At 43.3% G+C, this 24,073-nt stretch overlaps 2 protein-coding genes across 2 annotated transcripts in view; both read right to left on the bottom strand.

The window, feature by feature from the left end:
• Positions 1-4,446, bottom strand: part of LOC131886513 (tyrosine-protein phosphatase 99A-like) — an 11,423-nt gene extending 6,977 nt beyond the window's left edge. Inside the window, exons 1-2 of the mRNA XM_059234875.1 lie at positions 4,056-4,446; positions 316-630 (exon numbers count right to left, since the gene is read on the bottom strand). Coding sequence (XP_059090858.1) covers positions 316-630; positions 4,056-4,410 — 670 coding nt within the window. The 5' untranslated portion in view covers positions 4,411-4,446. The remainder of the gene's footprint in view (positions 1-315; positions 631-4,055) is intronic.
• Positions 4,447-7,228: 2,782 nt separating this feature from the next.
• LOC131886791 (uncharacterized) overlaps positions 7,229-24,073 on the bottom strand; it is a 31,146-nt gene continuing 14,301 nt past the window's right edge. The window contains exon 2 of the mRNA XM_059235194.1: positions 7,229-7,587. Coding sequence (XP_059091177.1) covers positions 7,229-7,587 — 359 coding nt within the window. The remainder of the gene's footprint in view (positions 7,588-24,073) is intronic.

Raw genomic sequence — 24,073 nt, 5'->3', positions numbered from 1 at the left:
ATGCGACCCAATTTTTCCTTCCAGAACCAGCCGTGGTCCACTCAAAGTTACTTGGAACAAAAATATAACCCAACTCTGGTGATAATTTCTAGCCATGCCACTCATATGAAACACTTTTGGTTGGGATCCAGTTCCTACGCTCCAGTCTTTGGCAAGCTTCAATTTGACAATGGAACAGACGTGGAACACTCTCTTATGCGAGCAATGTTCCCAGCCAGACGATGTTGACGTTCCTTCGTTGCATTCAAGGAGAAGCAAGCACTTCAAGACATGTCGGAATTTGTGTTTGTCAACGTGAGCAGAATTGAAACTTACCCCCTTCATCGGTCGAGACTTCAACAGTGGAACTGGGTCCATATCCCTCGGGATTGACGACTTGGACCGACACGAGGTACTTGGCGAATTCCATGAGGCTCTTGATCACGGCAAAGTCTGCCTTGGGATCCTTGATAAGCATTTCCCGTACATCTTCCTCGGTTCGCTGAACATTTTCAAAATGGCGGCGATAAGCGATCCGATAGCCGAGGAACTCCCCATGGATACTGGAGGCCGACGGAGGCCGCCAACTGATCTTGATCGAAGTTGACGAGACATTATGTGCGGCTGTGATGATGGGTCGACCACTGGGAACTGAAATACACAAAACCAACCCTATTTAACGACAAATAACACACTTTGTACGTTTTGTCCCATGCTCAATGCGAGCTTTTGAATTTGGTGGGAAACGATGATTTGCAGTCATTTTGAAATTCATAACATGTGCCAATGAAGGAAGACGCTCACCCAAAAAATACTTTCGCTTGGGTCTTCCAAATGAAAGTTTACCTTCATTTAATGCACAATGATGTTTTCATGGAGAAATGAGGCCAACCAACATTGTTCCTCACTGACTAGAAAGACTTCTTTGAGGTGACGGCAACAAAAACATGTCAAATAGGACGGGGTGTTGTTGCCCATCATATGCGTTCCAATCTCATCGCTCTCATCGCCAGAGAAAGAGTGAGAGAGAGAGGGCTTCATTGAAAAATGAGAAAGAGACGAATCTCGTGGTTGGCCCATTTGCTAAAACGTCAGTGAAGACGCCAATTTGAGTAAGTAAATAAGGCCATAAATCAAACGGACATTCCCATTCATTCATTCACTCATTCCTTCCTTCCTTTACTCGTTGGTTGTTGCCATTCTGATTCACTCGCCAGAGTCCAGTTGAGAGTGACTTTGGCTGAGTCACAATGGATGGAAATGAATACTCAAACATTGGAAAACCCGGGTAACCCAGGATGAGTGCTTCAAGCACAACAATCAGCCATTGTCGGTAGACATCCAAACCTCGTTGTGCATAAAAGGTTGCCAAGTAATGACTATACACCATGGTAGTTGCAATCAAACCTGGTTCGGCTATTTTTTCTTCTTTCAGCCTTCTGAGCGCGAAGTGGGAACGATTTCTATGACAAAAGATTGCAGGTTTTTCCTTCCTTCTTCTCTAGTTGATTAAATCTAACCTTGGGAAAAGAGCAGAGGGAAGGAGATGATTGCTTGATAATGTCAACCGAGCAAAGTCTTTCAATACCTAGAGAGTTTTCGCAATCCGCGAAAAGAGAGAGTGAAGCCAGTTCTTAATAGAATCTTGATCTCCATTCAAGGCAAGACACTCCTCCTCGTCCAATTTCGTTTCACAGATGGAACCAAGTACTATGTATCTCATCCCCTCTCTTTTTCATCTTAGCCTCATTGGTTCCATGTATCCAGAAAAGTGCTACCACTGCAAATGTGAGATCATGCTCGAACACTTGAATCTCAGGGCGATACAAGGTACTTTTCATCTTGGTACCTTCCCTGTGCCAGATTGACTTAAAAGGGTGGGAAGCTGTCGCATTATGCTAATGCAACATCCCGTTCCTAAACTGCATCAGTAAGGGTTTGTGCAATGACAACAAACACTCGAGAGATCGACTGGGACGTTGTGAATGGCTGAAATGCCCTGGGCAGCCGTGTTCCACTCAATTTGGCATGAGAAGAAAACAGGATCAACCAATTAGCCTTCCGAGCTGCTATAATTAAGACAACCTGCAAGTAATTTCTGATATTCAGCCTAGCTCGATACTGAATATTGGGCTTATTGAAAGATAAACCATCTCGAGCATGGCGATCCATCCCCTTCGCTGGCTTGTTCCAATTTGAACACAAGGTAACCCCTTTTCTTCCCCTTTTCTTGGTCCATGAAAGTACTTCCAAGTGTAACATGTATCCCATTTGAGTTCGCTTTTCGCGAAGTAAACGTGTTTATCTTCCTTTGGCATAGTAAATCTTTTCCCTGAGTCTGCATAATAGTTCACAAAATGCATTCATTCCCTCCTCATGCAAATTGAGCAGATCACGTTTTTAGGGCAGACCAAAAAACGAGAGAGGACGCCTAAATAAAGCTTACGCACCAAGTTTTTTTTTATACAACCTCCGTCCACAGAACGTTTTAAGTAAACAGGAAGGATGAGACGTGGCTCCAAAGTCATAAATTCATAAAACATACCCACGAAAGTGTCTAGTCGACCTAGAACAAACTTGTCAGTATGCTAGCATTTCCTTATTTCCATAAGATAGAAAAATATCAGTGAGTAAACAACGGTTCAGGATCCTTGACACAAAACTAGAGGCTCGGAACAGTTTCTCACTTTGCGTTTCCAGGATCATCAATCTGATGCATACGTAAGTGTTTACAGTACTCTCAAAATAATGTTATATACGTATACATATATGGACGTCGTTGTCGTCGATATTATCAAGGTTGGACGACATATTATTCTCCCATCTGATATGGGTTCAATTGGAATGGTTTAGTTTAGAAAATAAAGTGCCATTTTCCCCCCTGTTGTGAATGGAGAGGAGCATCTTGGATGTCACTCAGTTGGCGTTTGTCATCAGTGATGGAGAAAGGAGCTTCGACTTTGAGAACGCGTTGATGGGGACTTGAGGGCAAAAAGTCTGTTTCTATTCCCCCAAGGCTTCTCACAGTCAAGAATGTCCTGACATTCTAGTTTGTAAATGCCTCGTTCACAACATATACGAAATGTGTGGCAAATATGAGATGAGGATGTTGAACATCCTTCAAGCCATCTATTACCAGTTCTGCAATTGGTCCCAATGAGTAATGAAGGTTCAAGAACCAACTTCAAGTGCGAACATGTTGTTCACAGAAGGTGTTTAAGAGAGAAAATTGAAAGATGGGACACTTTATGGACATGAATTCTTCGGATGAGTTGGTGGAAACTTCAAACTTATTGTAGTACACACATATAGGTAGCAGCTCAACCAGAGTTTCTCTAGTAGTTGTAGGAGCTTGCTTTGGAAACGGAAGACAAGAAGATGAAAGTTTTTAAACCCTTTGATTGCGTTCTTTCAGCTCAAAGATACTCGACGTCGCATAGGAGTGTCGAAATGGATCATCAAAAGAAGGTTAGAGAAAATTAACTCGGTTTGGTCTCAGACATTATTCGGTATGAAAAGTGCTTTGGTTAAAACTTTAATGTCATTGATTATCTCGATAAAAAAATGAGGTCATCACACGAGGCTTGAAATGGGGGTTATAGTGGGATGCTATTTCGAGCTACTTGGTTAGCTCAAGCAACGATGTATATCAACCCCCCGATGTATGGAATATAAATCCAGCGTTTTGTTCAGTATTGTTCTGGATAAACCCTAAGAGTACTTGCAACCCTCGCTGTATCATTGGGTTAGCATTATTTCATTTACCAGGGTTCAACGATTGAGAGAAGAGAGAAATGAAAAATCAGCTTTGTCACACGAAGATTCAAAGAACAAAACAATCCTAATAAGTAAGAAGTCAGCCCAAAACGAAGAAGGAAAAAAACAATTCTGATTTCCCCTCGACATAATATATCTTGCACAAGTCTTAGCATAACAATGAAAAAGAATGCATATTATAGCTGCTTGCGATGACAAAACTTTGGCTCGATCCGAACTTGATCCCGGCGAGTCTATATTTAAACTCACGGTCTATAAAGATGGATGAATGGCGTGCTCCGGATCCGGAAGTGCCTTACCTGTCCTAAGCGTCATTGTGTAGTATGATGGCTTGCTGTACTCGGATCGGCCAATCATGTTCATAGCCATGATCTTAAAACTGTAGGTAGTGAAGGGCTTTAGTTCGTTCACTTGAAAGGTTGTTCCGTTATCTGGCGTTTCCACGAGCCGTGTTCCATCCCAGGGACCATCCTCACCTTCGCGAATGGCGATCAAGTAGTAAAGGATCGAAGTGTGGTGAAGTTCAGCTGGTGGAGTCCAGGATAGGTTCACGGATCGTGAGGTGAACGAATTGACCAATGGCCGACCTGGAGGCTCTGGCACATCTGGAACGACAGAGACCATGTTAAGGCGTTCTTGATTTATTTTCCACATCTTATTGAGTTTTCTTTACTGCTAGTTTTCAACCCGTTTGGAGTTGGAGGCTAGGAATGATTGATGTCAATGGCAAAAGTTGGAAAGCGTCACCCGAGGTTCAAGACCCGCGTCCCAGTCGAGCTAATGAGGAAAGTTTTTGCCATCGCGATCTTAAATTTTCCATCTGCATTTTTATTCAAGGACGGTCATGGTTCCTGATTTAAATGGGCCAACATGAGCTAGCACTTTTTTTGAGGTTTCAAAATCTCAAATCAGGATAATAAAGATGGAGACGATTCTTTTTCTCCCACTCGATCTTTTGAACGTCAAATTAAAAGGTGTGCGAGAGAGAGCTGTGAGATTCTGAGTTCCCAATGCTCTGGAAATGTGTTTCCAACCTCAGTTCCGCCTCTCCAAAGACGAGCTATTTCAATTGGACTTAGGTTCAGAAAATAGGTATAGGAAAGTACCGGGCCGAAACTTTTTGCTCAACCACAAAACCATCATCAAACTACGTGCCGAGCGCGAACAGCGTGTGTATTGGAAAATTGAACAAGAATGGTGAATTGGACCTCAAAAAAAGTGCTGAGGAGCCGGATTAGTCGAAGAAAAAAGCCCGCTGCTTTGGAATTGAATAAGGGGCAAATAAAGCGGTAGACAGTAGGGAATATGTAGTATATGTATAAACCCTTAAGTAAGATGGGTTTTGGGAATGGTTTCGGTTAACTAACACTGTCATGAAATTGAAAGCTTTATTGGAAGCCTGTTCCAGCTAGATAGAGAGAAAGACATTAGCTATACTGCTCTGTAATAATACTTGCTTCATTGTTCTGGCCCGAAAACTCGTTCCATTGGCTTTGGAACAAGATGATGTCCATTAAAAGATGGTTTCGTCAAGTCATGGCAACCTAATAGGACATGACATCAAAGCCAAAAACAAAAATGAGGAACCTCAAAGAACATCAGTCATCATAGTTTCTTTTATAAGAATGGGAAATTGACAGTGGGAACCTTGGAACTTATTCGTGTAGTATTGCCACAATCTTCAATGGGTTTCAGAAGGTAGCACTCCTTGAACGAAAACACTGACTTGGAAGACAGGTATTGAAATACTGACTTTGAGTCCCATTAAGTAGCTTATATGGGACGAATAAAGGTGTTTCTAATACTTGGGTCGATTTGAATATTCTCGTGGCTGTTCTCGTTAAAAACTCTGAACCTTATGTTTTTGGGTCACATTTTGGAGCTAAGTTAATGATAAAGAAGCACTTTAAGAAAACTTGGCTTGCCCAACCTCGTTCTTCTTCTTAAGCAAAGAAGGAAACCCTAGGCCTTGACACGTACGTAAAAAAACCTCGTTTTTATATCCATGTAAAATTTCAGGCTTGCATTTTACATCCTGAAGTCCTTTGAAGATTGCCGAAGGAATATGTTGCTTCCATTTGAAAACATTGCCAAAAATAAAGCGCTCCCATCATCACCACATGTCAGAAACAGAAGAAACTAAGCTTTGCCGAGCACTTTCTTGGAAAGATACTTTCACGTTTTGTTCAAAGGTTTGAAACAGAGAGAAATTGTCCTCAATGTTTGGGGCTTTATATCTCATCGGAATTGCTACAATACATTGCAGAGCATAAACATATTCGTACAATGAATAACACATTTGCCGTTTGGACCAACGAGATCATATCCCTTGCTATAAAAGCATGATCCTAATACGTTGAGGGACGTCATTCATTGTGGGTTTGATGTCCCAAATCATGTGGAGGGGATCAAGTAAGCTGGACCAGATATGTCAATAGATGAAACCCCAGATTCACTGTTTCATGAAGAGTGTAAACCTGGTTTATGACCTTGGTGGCCTTTGCATCTGACGGTCTGTAATAAAGATGTCCTAATTTTTATGATCCAGTGGTCCCTATGTGGCCAAAAAGTGTGTGTGTGGGGGGGGGGCTAACAGAGGTGGACCATCAAACCGGCGAGAGCAAAAAAATCTTCTTCTCTACACACCCCGAGTTCTAGTGGTGAAAGTTGTTCCATGTCCTTTGCCCAGACTAAGAAGAAAAGAGAGAAAAAGAAACACGACTCCTTAACAAAGGATGGACCGATCGCTCGATATTGCTGAATAGCAACAGAGTTTATCCATTGGCAAAGTTCAACTGACCATGAAAGAAGGTCAACCATTCTTTATTCTGTTGGGTGATCTGATCGTGAAAGTAAACGAAGGATCTCAAGTGGTCCCAGACAAAGACGAGCCAGCTGGTGGAACAAAGAAGCGAAAGTCTCGTTTTTCCTCCAAGTTCTGCGAACCAGTTTCTATATAATGTGAAGATGTTATGGTCTTTGAAGATATCTTCCTCATTCCTGCTTAAAAGACAGAGAGCAACACGGACGTACACACATACACATTCGGCTCAAACATTCTCATGGCGACCTTTCTAAGGCCTTTGGGTAACGTGACCCCTCAACAAATAAGCACGTACTAGTATTTCACATGGAATCCGAGCCTACAAATCCGAGGCAAGGCCATTATGTGCCCACTATCCAAGAGAGCATGGAATCTAATCATGCATTGACATCGAAGCCACTCCAACCATGCCGCCTAATGGCAACATGTGTGTCTTGTGTGATCTTTTTCTCTCTTTCCCTCATTCCTTATTTCTACGTATTTCTTTGCCTTGCCCATATACTCATTCAGTGGTTGATGCCAAGAGTTATGCCTCTTTGGCGAAAAGAACTTGGGATTTCTTTGACGAAACTGAAAACATACCGTAACAAATAAGTTACACCAATCCATTCTACTGTACGGTAACTCTGCTAGGGCCCCTGATCTGCGTCATTCGTCGTTCGGTTTCCCACAACTTGTCGTTGTTCCACTTTCTTTGAGTTGGGCGTCGTCTGAGGAATTGTGAACCAGACGGATCCGATGGGAGTATTCCTTGACGATGGTGGGCAAGAGAACCATTTTGCCCTCGTTCCCGAAGCCGATGACCTTCCTCACTTGGGTTCTGGGTGTGGATGGATAGTCCTTGGCATGATTGGCTGAGTTGAGATGGTCGTGTCTGGTCTTGCCACAGCCATAGCAGAGCCACTCCAAGTTGGTGATGTAGGATTCCTCCGACACTTGGGAACAGGGTAACGTTAAATTGGACCGGATGGGTTGGATGTAGGTGCGAACAGGTAACACTGAATCATCTAGAAGAGAAAAAGCAGTCTCTGTTAGCCTTGGAAAATGTTGGACCAATAAATGTGTGGTGTTAAACTTCAAAAGGTTCAAGGACCTCGAGTAGATTTCTCGATCTCAAAAGATTCGTTAACAAAGGGAAGTGGGGCCCCGAATGATTGTGGTGCTTCCTGAGCCAGCCATGGACCAGACCGAGGACATTGAGTCATAACCACGGCCAGGCCTCGTATATTGTGAAAGCTAATGGCCTAAAACAAGACAGAGATGAAACACAAATGGTTAGTGTTACGACGGGACAGGACTATGGGCAGTGCTCGCACTGTAAACGAGTTCACAATATCCATCCCCTTTCCCCTCCACTCGAAAGTCCTTGGGCTAAATTGGGACAGATGCAGTTTTTCTGCGAGGAAAAATGCAAGTTCTCTCCAGAGCCTCCAGGTCCACTGAAAACACCAACGATTCCATCTGCCAAATGTGAATAATCTACTCTAGTTATGGGAGCTCTGAAACATTATGAGAATAAGTTTTCATTCCCTTCCATTGAAGATGGAGGAAGTTGGTGGGCAAATCCTTGCTTGACCAAAGTGTTCCACGCCATTGGCCACGAGGGTCCAAATGAGCCCAATTAATTGCTTTCAGAAAGTTGGACGACACCAAAACCAGGTTCTCTCTTAAGCTTAGGCTATTTTCGTTTCATCCCTGGGTAATCTTCGTACAGAAAGACTCCAATATTCGCCCGTTGGCAGGAACAATTGGCCTGACACAAAAGGCGAAGTGTTTCCTAACATTAATTTGGTTTTAAATCCTTTCACATTTGGCTGTCAGACCAATGGTAGATGGCCGGCAATCACACCGACGAGAGCCTGGACTGTAGTATATTGCACGGACACACGTACAACCCAAGCTTTAGATGGCCGTTATTCTTGGCTCATATAACCCAAATAGATGGGCAAGGTCACATTTGAGGGCCCATTTCATTAGTCATTGACTGTTGTGGTTAGTATGGAGTGCATACACACACGTGCACGCTCACAATAGCAAAAAAACCGATCCGCCTCTATCGCGTAATGAATGACTCCTCTCGAATGAGCTTGTATTGTGTTTTATCCAACCATTCCGGTCAATTGGATCACCTCGGCAAGGTTCTCCCGAAGAATGGCATTAATAGTACTAAGATACTCCATTCACAGGCCTGAGTCATTGGGCATCTTCTTCTCCAAGAGCGATGACGAGAACGAGGCCAAAATGCGGCAAATGAGCACTGAAAGACTATTAACGGATTTATCGATGCTTGGGATTAGGTAATGAGAGGACAGTTTACCATGACATGAAACGAAAGTTTTATGCCTCCAATCCACTTGATTCAGGCCCACATTACCTATGATAGCCTACCCAGTGCCTTCATTGTCCGAATTCCTAGGTCTCGCAATTGAATATTTTATTTTTCCGACCAACCCGAGGGGATTAAGGGTGACTAGATTTGCCAAGGGTAATAAAAGTCTCCAACTTTGGCTGAGATGGCAAACTTTTGTGACATTAACGAAAAAAGCCTGCTTTTCCCATTTCCACCTAAGATTAACCCGATTATGCTCACACCAGGATCAGAACAACACCTTGACGCGCTTGACACAATTTACAAATCCCAAGGGGCAATGCCGGCGCAAACGTCATTTTGGGAGTCCTGACCCTTTCAAGATTTTCCAGGATCAACTTGGACACTTACCGTCCAAATAAGAATAGAGATGACTTTTCACGTGGAACAAGGGGTGAGTCAAAGCACCCTCAAATTAAGTTGGACACATTGTTTAGCCTCTGGTTCCGACCCTGCGTCAACTTGAGAACAAATCTGGCTCGAACTCACAACTTGACACCAATGAAAAGCGAACCACTTGGCTTTTGCCGATAGACAGATTAAATCCAGCCCAAGAAGGATATCGTGGCCACTGCAAAAAAAGAAATCGGAACCCCATTCAAATTTGCTAAAATAAATCCCCTTGCAGCTCCAAACGATTGCATTTCCTTACCACACAACATCTTGGTCCCACTCTGTCTTTTTTTATGTGGTGGACCGTCTTAGAGCAATGAAGGATATTTTCCGTCAGTGGGAAGGGAGCTTATCCATGGTTGAAATTTGAATATCGTAAATCTGTCCAGAGCTTCGCCCCCCTCCAATTTCCTTTTACCCCCTTTTCCTTGGTCCCATGCATCTTGCGTTCCAATGAACTTAGCCAAAATTGCGAGAAAATTCCGAAAGCATACCAAGTACTGAAGCGAGCAGACCTCGCCCTCTCTCTCTCTCTCCCTCTCTCCGCATTCGCGATGCGATTTGGGGGTTCCCTCTCCGATCTTCATTATAAATATTTCACTTCATTCCCCATGTATCCTCAAGTTCACTGACATGGCCAACTACTCGTCCGCCTGTCTAAATAAAAGAGCAAGTTGGAGACGAAGGCTGAAGGAACAGTGGGACGACGAACTAAACTTGGTGGCGAGTTTGGACAAACAAAGCCCATGACAAACAAATATCTCGTCGACCTCACCCACCTCCCTCGTAAGTTTGTACAGGACTCTACCGTAAGGAGGTGGTGTTAGGCTGAGAAATTCCGCCCGGTGGTTGGTAATAAATTGAAGTCTTTGGGTGGGTGGACGTCCAACTGGCTCATAGTACACTAAACTCCCTTCATTTAGGGGGTCCGCAGTATTAGAGGGGTGTACATGCCGTCGAGCATGCAGGCAGTCTATTCTCCTGATCCTTGGAACGTGCCATGACTGAGTGAGGACGGAGGTTCTTTTTTTCCTATTCCTCTTTTTCCTTCTGGTTTGCAGCCTTGAGGGGGATAAAAAAAATCAGACCAATTTCACTATGGCATTTCTCTAGGCATATTAAAATGAGAGAAGGAGAAAAAATATGGCGTATGGATCCTTCTCCTCCAACCTCTTAGCACACATTCAACCATTCAACTAGCCTCCTTCAAGTGTAGATGGAGAAAGTTTTTAGCCCAATTGATGTTCCATCTCTCTCCCGTGGAATGAATGCACAGTTGTTCCAATGCATGGGAACTCACAACTTGGAGAGAAGGAAGAAGAGGACTCTCTCCAATTGGAAGTGTGTCACCGAAACATGCAACCTATTGTCATCCAAGCAGATATTCTCGTGTCTTGACGTGATGATTTTTTGTTTGTGGAAGGGAGAGAGGGGGATGATGATCCACTGATCCACCAACCACGATCGTTTCCAATCACAAATCTGGCCAGAAAGTCGGCATAAGTATGGCAAGCTCAAACTCCACATGTCGAAATGTCTGACAGTGTGTGCAAGGAGTGAGTGAGCAATCGGTACGAGTAGTTAGTATTCCATAAATTTGGTTGGTGGAGCATCGCCATTTTCTCCACGTATGTGACCCAAATCACAGAGGGTGAGCGAAGGGGGAAGTGGATGGAGCTCATCTTCATTGGGACTTGAGATCCTGATGATACCAGTGTTCAAGTGCAATCTAAGTAGCATGTACGTAAAGCCGTACTGTACACTACATGCAGAGGGTGGATGAGTTGGGTGATGTGAGTTTGCAGTTTTCCAATGCCTTTTGACGCATCCATCTCTGTATGTGTGTCCGTACATTACTTCCAGTCGGTGGTGACTGGCCTCTCTCCCTTGTGATTCCTCTCACTCCATTTGTTGCTTTGCTCTTGGGGGTCCTTCTTCTTGGCCTAGATTTGGCTTTGATCTTGTTCTTCTGCAAGCACAAGAGCGCTTTTCTATCCTCATTGCCAGTCCCTTCGGATTCATTTGTCATGGGCCATTATTCTTTTAGCTTCCTGATCTACTCCTGGGAACTTGGAAGGAATTCTGGCCGAATCTTGCGATCAGAGATCCATGGCGAATTCAAGCTAGCTTCCCGAAATGTGGGATGAGTACCAAGATCCTTCCCGTTGGCGATAGACCTGAACAGATCTTGGTAATGAGCACATATCACCGACCAAGTTTCCCTAGTGTCGTCATGTTTCCACAGCATGGGAACGCAATGAGAAGCAAATGGGAATGGTTTGAGTTATTAGAACCAATCCTGAAAAACGTTGATAAGACTTGTCGGGAAGGTTGACAGGAATCATTTGTTTCCACAACCCTGCTCACCTGACCTTGGTGCCCTGCCTTTTTGAGTGGTTTCACCTCCAGCGAGCAAGTGTGTGAGCCATTGGAATCATAGCGTTCCCCACATTCATTGACTGCAGTGTGGAACTTGAGTTTCGCCAAACTATTTGCCCTCAGGCTCGCGACCCCAATGTTTGCCAAATCAAACTTCCTTGAACGAGGCAAGAACGCTTGATTTGAAACTGCATTTTTCAAAATGTCCTCCTTGTCCTCGAGTCCATCAGGAGCGACCTTTTGGAAGTAACGTTCTTCATTTCCTGAATGAGGAGCAAAAGTTATTCGCTCTTGGAACTCCATTGGCAAATCAAAAATGGTTCCACCTGCAGTTCCCTTCACACACAGGCCTGGTAGCCCATGAATGGCTCAAACGCTTGGTATAAGCTAAACCGCAATCTTGAACTGGGTGCTTCATTACGCTCCACTTGATAGGTGCCTTAAATAATTCAGAATTGGTGTATCAAAAGATACACCCCATGGTCCTGGAAGGTTATTACCAGAAGAATGTGGCTAGTTCCCTTCCAAAAGATACACAGAAGAAGTAATCAATAGAGCTCCTCTTCGACTAAAAACTTCCCCACCCCACCCCAAAACCAAGCTCGTCGTGGCAATGACGCCATGAACGTCATCATTAGCCGCAGAAAAGGTCTGAAATCGATCTGACTGACTGCCTGGAAAAAGTGTTGCTGAGACACCCGGGTGTGGGTGGGTGACAGTGAGAGGTGAATGGTTGCGGTGGGGTCTGCTTGAGCAGAAGTGAGAGTTGAGGTCCATCACGAAGAAGGCATTGAATGTGGTGTTGGAAGTGGAGCTGAAGCTGGAGGTGGAGGAGTTCAAGAAAGAAGCAGGAGGCAATTTACTAAACGACCGTCATCTTTCAGGCTTTTTCAAAGTGTCCGTTTACATTTTTGAGCAGGCCAACAACGACCGACCTCTTTCGTGAAAGATGTTGATAAACGGGGTTCTTAAATCAATTACGTACCCAAGAAGATCTCAACAAAGCTGTTTGAATAGAGATTGCATGTTTTGATTTCTTTCTCTTCATTTCACCATGTCCTTGTTCCGATTAGAATGACGAACTATCGTGACACAGAACGGAATTGAGGCTAAAAGTCACATGATCATGGATTACTGCCAATAGGAAAAGGCTAAAAATGTGTGTGAAGAAATGGACATCGGGCAAAGTGACCTTGGGATAGATGGCTTCTTCCTTATAGACTCCCTCCAGCATCTCGAATTGAAAAGCGCCAGAGTAAAGGGGTAAACTTTCCAGTGTCAAAAAGTTTCGCCCCTCGAAAGTTGCCAGGAGGGCGAGTGATATTAAATAAATTGGACTTGTCGTCCCACGCGGAAGTTGCACACACTATATTTTGGATGGAAAAATGAAACAATAACGACACCTACGTTTTCGTTTTTTTTGCTTTCGAACGGTATTACCCTAAAATAGCTTTGAGCGAGCTAACCCTCTCGACCTTTTTGGCTTCCACTTTCTTGAGCGTCTGATATCAATTTTTTAAACAATTCTAATCGAATGGGTCCCATGAGAAGATCGATTTGCTGTCAATGTTGGAATCAGGCTAAAAATTGAAAAGGCTGCACTGGAGCTGACGAGAAGTGGGGAACAAATAATGCAATCAAAAAGCCATTCCATGTCTGGTTGAAGACCGACTAGGCGAACGGGGAAAAAACGCTTCTTTTTCGGGTGTACTTCCTTTATTGTCCACTGTCGGGAAATCTACGTACATCCCTTCACTTTGCCTTTACGAAACGAAGACATACAGCAAGCCCAAGGGACATGATTATTCCCGGTTTGAAGCGTCTCAGTAGCTCCAATGCTTCCGTTCTAATGGTCACGTGAAAATAGGCTTGATGACAAATCCATAGGAGAGAAAACTAACAAGAAAAGAACGGAAGCCGACATATGCCCACACGCCCAAGAGAGATAGACACAAGAAGACATTTGTTTTCACTTGGCTGGCCACATTCCAAGCCACCATCTCTGCTCCAAACCCCACCCCTCCATCAAAAGAAACATCCCTCGGCACCCCTATCAAAAAATCTATCATCTCCATATTGTGTTTCAGGTCTGGCTTTTTCGGACTCATCCGTCACGGAAGTGTCGGCCCACACAAAAGTCGGATTTGCACCCCCGACAAGAACGCGAGCAGTAAAAACACAAAAATACCCACCCACTAACAGTCCATGCCTTCGACCCCACCTACCCTTGTGCCCTAGCAGTTGCCAATGAACTAGGGTTGCGGGTTAGGAGATTGCTCTTTGCTCTTTGCTCTTTGTGAAATCAAAGCCATGCCCTAAGGCATGGAAGGCTGACTGGCTTTTAGCTAAGAGGGTCTGTCCCTTGAGACTGGCAATGAAGATGGTTGTCCAACTAGTGCACCATACATAGAGTGGGTACAAGATGGTGACAGGTCCTGTTGTTGGACACTCAAATTTGTTATTTCGGGGATCCTGGGTGACGGTGATTTGGCACGCGAGAGATGAAATCTTGGAAACGTCTCTCGCCTGACCAGGCAATCATGAAATGCATCCGTGTTTGGAATAGAAATGAGGGCCATTTTGCCATTTTGTCATGAGAAGCGAGAGGCCGAGGACGCCCCGCCACCCGTCATCTTCATCACGGTGAAGTGGGTATTTCATAACACTGGGCCGAATGAATACCTTTCTTATGTCAACTTTTTGGCACGTGCTGCGTTTCACTTTGAAGCATTTACTTATTCAATTTGCGTTTGCTTGATCCAGATTTATCTCCTCGGAGTAATTTGTTCCATGGTCCCCATTGCCTCCTCCTCCTGACTTGAGAGAGATGAGCATCTTATGAATATGTGTATTTTACGAGATAAACCACCCGTGGAACAGACCAAAGAACGAACGAGGGGGACTAGCAAGTAAGGAAGAAACCAACTGGGGATGGATGTTCAATGTTGGTGGCTGGTGGTCGGTAGTTGGAGGTTGTTCCATGTGGAACCACGGGGTGAGAGTTGACATACCCAGCTCTAGAGGGGGAATCCAATTCAAAGGCCCTGCCACTCTTGAGCGCCCTGTTAAGCAAATGTTGAAGGAAGGGTTGCTGGTTGGAAGTGAATGGTAGCTGGGGGGAGAACAGACGGGTCTGACCCGATCGTGCCTCAGATAGAATGAGTTCGCTCCAGAGCTCCCCCCCCAAAAAAAAGAGAGAGATCCCAGTCATCAATCAATCATGGTACTGAGTCCGGCGATGATCTCGGGGAGCCAACGTCAGCCCGTCGGAGAATGAAAATTTGTTTTTGCAGTGCATTTAAAACCCCACGTCTATATCCACGTGTGGATGAGAAGCATACAATAAAAGACAGAATGTCTTGGCATCATGATCTTCTCGTCGCTGGCACAAATACCCTTGGCTTCGAAGCCATAAAATTGTGCTCAGAGTTAGTAATGGCTTCGCGCCCAAAACCGCTTCAAGCACGGCACCACCCCTGCCCAACAGCCAGCCTTTGGTTTAAGTTTCAATTTCAGAGAATGGGTTGCACTCTCTTTTCTGGGTCTCCTCCGTATTTTTTCGAGTACTCCTCCTTCCACTCCTACTTGTGCAGTTCGCTTCGGTTCTTTGCCTGGAGCTTTACGTACGTACGTAGTATAGTATATCTGTGGGCGAAGGGCGTAGCTGGTTGGGTTTCAAAGATTGTTTTCCTCTCTAAAGCAACGGAGGCAGACAAAGAGAACGAGAGGCTTGCCAAATTGTTTCAAGAAACCTTCAATTTCAGGATCGAGTTTGTTCCAAATTGAGAGCTTCGACTCAAGCCCAGGGGTTCTGTCAATTTTCAACACACGAGTGTTTTCCAACCTTCCCAGTTAATTTGAAAGCCACAGTGGCACCCTCGTGTCAAAAACGAGATCAAACATCAGACCCTCCCCAGAATTGGGAAGGGAGGCCTTTACGCATATTTCGGAAGCCAACCGTGTAAAAGCTTGATGGCAAAAAAATTTTGATCCTGTCAGAATTGCTCAATGGAACATTAGACGCAACTCAGCTCAATTTTGAAGTGGGAGCCAGCCAACGAGAGCCTTTGTCGAAGAGAACTAGTCCATCGAAATTGATTTACTCACTTGATTATGGGATTGAATGCTGTTTTTATTATTCCTAAAAGAGGCTTTTCATCTTGATCTTTTATAAAGACTTTGCGGATCCTGGATCCGTGAACGGAAACGGGGCCCGCACAACAGAAGATGACAAAGCAGAAATAAAAAAGCACTCCCTTTTTTTGGTTCTCGTCTACGCCGAGACACGGACTTCTAGAGATATGGACGTACAAAACATGAGAGAGAATGTCATATCGCATGAATCATTCATCTTATCCCAAACTTGTATGCAATTTGATCAAAGGATGTAACCAAATGAATTAAGTTGGCCAAGTTTTGGCTCAAAATCTCTGTCAGGGAGCTCAGGCAAGTTGATATAATTTATGGAGGAACAACTACATAAAATTGGAATCTTCGCCGTCCTCTCGGCCAAGCTTATAAGCTTTTAACGGTATAACTTTGGAACCAGTCACTTTACAATCAGACTTTACAAAAGCGGCTTGCTTCATTTGCAATTATCTATACATCATCGTGAAAAGTGACTCAGAGTAGGCTCATTTGTTAAGAAATCTGTTCACAGTCCATATTCATTGAAGTCCGTGGCCAAGAATGAAAGATATCACCCACAGCCCACCATCAAGGCCTACGCTACCCAAAGGATGCCACAAAGTCAGTCAGTTCACTTAGAAGTATTGCAACTAAAGGAACGGACGACGAAAAAAATGTCAACTGTTTGAGTGGAGCTAAAGGACAATAGAATTCATATCTGCAACGACTTCGTACTATGTGAAATAGTGGAAAATCTGCCAACAGCCAATGGGAAAAAATCGACCCGTTGCAATTTTGGAAACTACCCAGAGCACATTGGAAGGGCAATTAACCTACATTGAATATTTCAAGGTCATTGCCCATGAACAATGAGAGTCTTTCTTTGTGTAGTTCCCTCACCCTCTCACTTTCTCTTCCTACCGAACAAATTACTTACAACACAAGACGAATTGCTTTTCAGTGAAAAGACAAGAAGAATTATCTCGTTGATTATCCAATGCAACGCAACCAACGATGTCTAGCTTTTTTGTCGTCATAGAACTCGACAAACGCCTCTTGATGAGACGCTCTTTCTAGGATTAAGTTGGCTTCTGGTACCATGTGTTTCAAAACAATTGTCAAATATGAATTGACGTTGAGCTCTTTGAGCTCTAGCGAAACAAGTGTCACTTTGTTCAGAAGAGAAGCTCGACAATTGGAAAAAAGGTCATAAAATAACGCTTATTGGGAGCGCAGAAATGGTCTTTTCGGGACTTTTGCCTTTTCTTGAAATACAAGAAGAAATTAAATAATAAATTGAATGGAGGAGGCTTGGCATATCTCTTCATACACAACTCTACATGGTTCGAAAACCTGCCAGACCCGAAATGAGATCACTGTGCCTGTAAGTAAATGTAAAGTCACGTTTTTCATGAAACGACTTCTCATTTTTACGACATTTCAAGATCTGTTTGTTTGGTCTTGACTTCTTGGCATGAGCATTTTATTTTACATGAGCCTTGTATCCAACCTGGTTGTTTGAGGAGGCATTATTTACGTAAGGTAGAGAGCAATAAGTGAATATGCTTGGAAATGTATCTGTACTTTCACGGAGAAAGAGAGCTAGAGAGCTAGAGAGCCAGCAGCCTCGTGTAGTAATAACCGAACTCGTTTTCTTGAGAAATGCGGAGGAATTTGCCAACAGACTCAATTTTTCACCTCTAATGACTCTCTTTTGGAACAGGGATGCCATTGAGTGCATTTCATTTTTTCTCAACTCCTTCCCATAATGAACGAATGAATGAACGATGCGATCCAACGGAACGTACCGACCGAAGCTCAACTCCCGAGAAGAATTCCCGAGAAAGAACAATAATGCGCCTGACCGTTTAATTCCAAATCCGGGAGATTGGGCGCCGCTTCACAACAGACCTCAAGAATGACATTAGCACAGTCTTGTCTGTCCTCGGAATCAAGTGGGTGTTTCTTTTTTGCCCAACCTGGCCCTGAAAATTCTTGAAACACTCGGGACTTCAAAAACTTGCGCCAAATCCGTCAATCAGCCCTCTGTTAACCTCATTAGAAGCTAAAAGGTTTTCAATTTCTGTTCAAGTTGGATTGCGTTGACATGATACCCTCGTACTACCGTGAGTTTTACATAGAGTGAAATTCAATGTCAGTCAGTGGCTTCATTTCCCGTTCCATTTCTCCATTGTGTCCGGGTAGGTTGTCCGATGGTTATCGGTTATCATGAATGGCTCCCGCGGGTCTTCTTTCCCTCTCTCTCGAAGTGGAACATTGATAATCATCTCCACACCGAGTAGTACAGTGTAGTCGTGGTGACATGTACGAGTATCCAAGGACTGCCCCCAAAAAACACACCATGCCCCGAACTTTTCAAGATAGTTTTAGAGCCTCCGAATCCTGTTTGCGTGCTCTGGCTCCCGATTAGAATGCTGGAATGCAATTCATGCCTCAGCTTTGTTTGTCCCCACGAAGCGAGTTAGTCCATGACGGGACCGGCCAGTCAACACTGAAGGCGAGTGAGAAAGATTTTCGAGTGTCAAATTCGTCTTCCAAATGCAAGAAGTGAGAATACGAGAAGGGAAAGAGTGGAAATTTTCACTTGACGGGGATGACCAGGTGAAAAATTGTGGTTTTTCTGAGGGAGACGTGGGGTAAGAACGGGTGTCAGGAACGTTGAGCAATTTGACAGGAAAATGGCCATTTCCAGAGAGTCGTCAACCCTGGACATTGATTTTCTTTCTGCCTTCGAAAGGAAGGAACATTTCTATTTCCATTTTTGGTATTCTTTGAGCATTGGAAATGCAAGCACTTTGAATGAAGGCAATGAGTAGAAAGTTGGGTGGTTCATTGTTCTCATGACAATGAAACTGTGTGACAATTTTCATTCTTTGATGTTAAACTTTCAGATTTATTGAACCCAGATGTGCAAAGGGATCTCGTGAGAGCGTTTTTAAAAACTGGTCGATCAATGGCGGGTTTCTACCCTGATATTCATTTTCTCGAGAGAAGCTCGATAATATAAGATTGAAAGTGTTTTGATCCGGATGTGCCCAACAATTGTATGTTTTATGCACTTTTTCTCTGTTGAGGCAACATCCAATGGAAGAAAGGTGATATGGAACCTGGATGGAGAGTACACTGAATACACTCAATGGACAGTTCCACCTCGACCATGGGAGTCTTCTGTTGAGTTGATCTTTGTCCTTTATTTGCAAACCAAGACGCTGAAGCCAAACCCAACCTTACCACCACCACCACCACCACCCCTCCCCCCCTCCCCGAACCCCGATTTGTCTCAGGACACACGAGGGATCATCATCTCAAGCAGATCCAGGGTTCCCAAACTCTGCCGCAAGAATTGCAATCCTTGTCCCAACATTGGCCAAAATAAGTTTGCCTTGATACACACCATGGAACGTAATCAAGATGATCGTGAGATGATAAAAAGATAACATTGGACGAGAAGAGTTGGAGCAACAGCGTCTCGATGTTCTCTTTCATCTTCTCGTTGGCACTTACATTCCAGCCAAGCTCGGAACTTTTCCATGGTTCATTCTAAATAAAGTCTTTGTCCTTTTTGGCGTCGGGAAGTGAGAATTTCTGTATTGGTTCCAAAGCAGATCCCATCTTTGGCCAGGAGACGAATTGAAGTGAGCTTCTGACCTCCTAGGGTGTAGCTATAAGCTGTATGGGGCTGTGCGTGTGGATGGAAATTGTGTTTTCAAATGGGTCCTTATGGTTTACGCGCTGTGGAGTGAGGCAAGGGTGCTTTGGTGGTGTTTGAAAATTAAGGTCACACCGCAATGATGCACAAGCCTTAAGTTAACAGATTGCGTCTCCCAAATACTGCGTCTGAGGTATGAAACCCACTGAATAACCATTTTTCTCAACTACCGTGTTGGAGGCCCCTCTCTCTTCTCTCACCTGTCTCAGCCTATGTCTTTTCTAAGATTATTGACTACGTTCTTCTATACCTATTGCCGATGGGCTCTAACTCGAGATGCGCGGTGTGCTATTCTGCTATCCTAACAAAACAAACGAACTGCATTCATGAATGTGTTTCAGTCCGTGAACGTGTAGATCCTAACCTTAGCTCTGGCTTAAGCGGATTTATACAAGATAGTGGGAAAGCGAGATCATTGATTAATCCCAAACCCTTTGATCCGCTCCATCAAATTAGATCACGTGCAAAATAAACAAGCTATAGGCGCCAGATTGGAGAGATCATAGTCCGCTCAGTCAAGTACTAGAAAACTGAAATGAAAGCGAGAAATACGAAGACACGCAAGGGAAGAGTTAAGGAGAGTGCCATCTGCGGGAATTAAGTCCTAGTAAAGAGGACCAAGACATTAATCTCCTTGGATTTACTCACCGCATATATCGGTAATCACAGTTCGCAATGATAGTATTCTAGCATAGGCTTTTCCTGTCCGGCTTGAACTTAAGATGCTTGAGAGGACTATATTCTATATTCTACACTTCACAAAGAATTACACAACCGAGCACCAGACGGTTTCATCTATTGTGCCAGCCAATCCAACCACCTTCAACAGCACACACATCATCATCACAGTTCAACAACAACAGTCGACAACGAGCAACCCCAGCGGCTGAACCTCGCATAGCCCTGGTTGAAGAGTTTTCATCTCGGATGCAGCGACTATGCCGTGGGCAATATCTGTTACTAACATTAAAATAATCTCCAGATAAAGTGAAAACCCGGTGTATTCAACATAATGTAGACTGTGTCCGTGAAGAGCCTTTCAAATGCTGGCCCTACATATATAGGACCTCAAAGGCGGTCCACGTCATAATTTTGACCTTTGGGGCAAACCATAAAAGCGAGGGATTTGATGGCATGAACGCGTCAACCAAACGCTAAATTGGATTGGCTTGTCAATGAGCTTGTCATGCATATATTTGTATGTTAAGCCATCTGTCGTTCCCCTGATGAATGAAACAAACAACAGCCAAACATAGGTCCCCAAAGGCCAGACTTGGGCAGAATCTGGGTACCTAATCTGTCATCCTTGAATAGGCACTGCTCCTAAAACGCCAAAGCGCTCGGGGCCTAACCAAATTCCTTCTTTGTTCCATTTCCCCTGATTCTACCCGATTTAAAAGTCACGGAAGCGTTCCACTCATGAGCTTACTAGTGGAACGAACGTGTCTCCGACAAATGAAGAGACTTTTGTTCCACTGGTCTGCTCGTTTCAGCCATGGCTCCACATAGCATCACGGCAAACGGCCAAAAGCGGCATACCTAACAGACCAGAGAACCCGAGTTCAACGCACTCATACGCCATAACCATACCGCCACATTGGTTGGATGGTTTTTTTCTCGTGGGACATGAGGCAAAAACTTGCCGACAAGATTCCTCCCAGCATCCGAATGTGCAGTTTTATTTGTCATTTCTGCTGACGGGAATATTGATACCGTCCATTATATCTATTTGTACTCTGAGTTTGCTCTTTGCGATTGCTTTGCTTAAAGTTGATCGGATCGATTCATATTGGTAATCTTAAGAAATTGGTTCCATACGGTGTCTGTGCGCTCTTAATAATGCTTAGTGCTTACTTCCTGAGTATATCTCAATTGTGGAAAACCTTAACAGTAACTTGATTAGCATATCTATTCACGTATTCCAGCCACTTGCGTTTTACGTAGAGCGCCAGAACGGGATTATGTGGAATGGCGGAGGAAGCAGTGCACCAACGAAGCAACAACGAAGCAACAACGAAAATTTTCCATCTTTAACCAGCTTTAAACTCTACCCCATTTTATCTGTTGTCGGCTGAAAAACCCAACAGTAGACAGTTGAAAGCAAGGTGGCCTTCGATAGATAAGATATTTTCCACTTAGCGTTGGTCTTGGCATCGCCAATGTAGAGTCTCTACATCTAACAACAGCTCACATTCAAAAACGATCTAATGTAGTGGGAAAAGTACATCACTGATACAATCTACTTTACAAATGTCATGAATGGTCCAAGCTAACTGATTAGCTGGAGACACTTACCACAAAAACCGATTGCATTTAATTGGGACTGAGCGGCCGTCCATGTCACTTCTGGTTATTTTGACAACAGCTGGAAAGCATCTACACTAAAACCCAGTTATAACGAAAATTTTCACTTATAGGGTTTGGCCAAGTGAAGACGTTACTGAACAAACTGACGTCATTATGTGAGAGTAGATCATAGACAATATTCCACCCAAACCGTACTGGCATGCATTGCATTTTTGACTTTATTTCAATTTACATTGTTATCTAAGTTATACATTGTGGCTTGAGCCAATTTGATAGTGCGTTACACGATAAACATGCAAACATATTCTTTTTGTTGGGTTTTGTAACGCGGCTCACTCAAAATCACTCAATTTTAAAAATGCAATTGGCGGATAGTCCGAGTTTGACTGCGATGTTTGCCTTAGTTCTCCTTCCTAAAATGCCCAAATCAGGGTGCTGGACCACATTTTTCTTGAATTTTCCTTCACTCTGACATACCCTATACTGGGTTTGACTAAAACGGGTTTTCACTTTTGGAGGTGGAAAAAGGTGCACAGGTATTGAAATAAGATAGGATATGGTTCAAGCCACTTTGTTTTAATCATCAACATCATGCATTATTTGTTTCTTTTCGCATTCGACTCTTAAATCTCGGAGACGCAAAACTAGTCGAAGTAAAATCATGCTGAATTTCCCAATTTTGTGCAACAGTTATTTTCCAATTTTGGGGAGTCGTTCAAGCTCGTCAAGCATTTTGAAGAATTGAAAATGAAGATTTTTATCAATTTTCCATTCATTAGCACTGAATACAAATGCTTTGAATCTCCTCGGCTTTGAAAACCATGGTGTGTTTTTGTTTTGGATTTGGACAACTGTACATATTGGCAAACCCTCAAAAACCCTTTATCAATCAGAATAAGAGACCGAGAGAAAAAATCGTCTATTTAAATAGAAAAGGAAATACATTGACATTTGGTGACTTTCCTTTATTAAGCATTTTCAGCTTATGTTTAAGGCATTTTCGAAATCTCAGTTTAACGTCCGCCAACGGTGGCTAAATATCTATATTCATGGGTCCAGAAAGAACAAAATTTTTGTCATAACGGGGTTCTGAGATTTGAACATTTTCCATATGACGAGTCCTGTCAAGTAGCATTTACATGGTGACAAGTTGGTTTCAAGAATACCTTTTCGTTATAACAGGTTTTCGTTTATAAGGGTGCTACTATTAGCGGAAAGGAATTGTGCAAAAATGTCCATTTCAAGATCAATGTTTTCAAGGTTCAAGTTGATTATTAAGAAAATTCTACGATATGCCATTGACAGTAGATTGAGAATTAATCACACTTTGAAACTTCTGACACAGATTCAAGCCATTGTCTCAAATTTTCATGCCACCGTATGCTTGACCGGTAATAAGCATTTAATATTAATTAAGAATTGCCCCACGTGGGATGTTGATTTGGGCTATTTTACCAACGTAAAACATGATGGATTTTTTTCCTCGAAGTTGTTTGTAAAATTCTTCTTTTAGATAACAAGCAAAAAAGCCACTTTTTTCGGATATGTATCAAAAGAATAATTCATGATCGACGTCACGGCCTTGATACACAGGAGCTGTCGCTTTGTTGTTAGAACTGACAAACTATGGGCTCAATTAATTTGAAATAGCCAGATGTTTCGAACGAGCTACATTTAGCAGAAGTAATAGGTAGTAACACTTTTTACGGACCGTATGACTTTCTAGGCAAGACTCCCATTTTGATATATATGAATTATACCTCTCATATCGGTCACACTTCACCCAGAATATGCTTTAGCTTCAAATTGTGCTGAGCAGAGAGTATTGGTTTAACTAAAAGACACAAACAGATAAGCTCACGTTTCTTACTATTAATAGATGCGGACTTTAGGAAATGAACCTTCAGCGGTCGCTAACCTTGGAAGAGAGGAAAATCCATTCGTTGATTTTCCTTTTATCAGGGCTAGTTCCATTCTTCACGAAAAACCTCAACGTATGTATAGATATGAAGGAGAATTTTAGGTGGTACATAGGTGCCAGAATTGAAGCGACCGTTTTGATGTAACACACTTATTTGATGCGGCACTGATTTCGAGTCAGCATCGGCGAGCATGACTCGTTGTTTATTGTTTATTAATTAAGATTGGTCCTTATCTGTATGGTAGGATCAATTTCTCATCAGAACGC

This window comes from Tigriopus californicus, chromosome 9, assembly GCF_007210705.1.
Source record: "Tigriopus californicus strain San Diego chromosome 9, Tcal_SD_v2.1, whole genome shotgun sequence".
NCBI lineage: Eukaryota > Metazoa > Arthropoda > Copepoda > Harpacticoida > Harpacticidae > Tigriopus > Tigriopus californicus.
The sequence above is the reverse complement of the archived record's forward strand: the minus strand, read 5'-3'. Positions and strand labels throughout refer to the sequence as shown.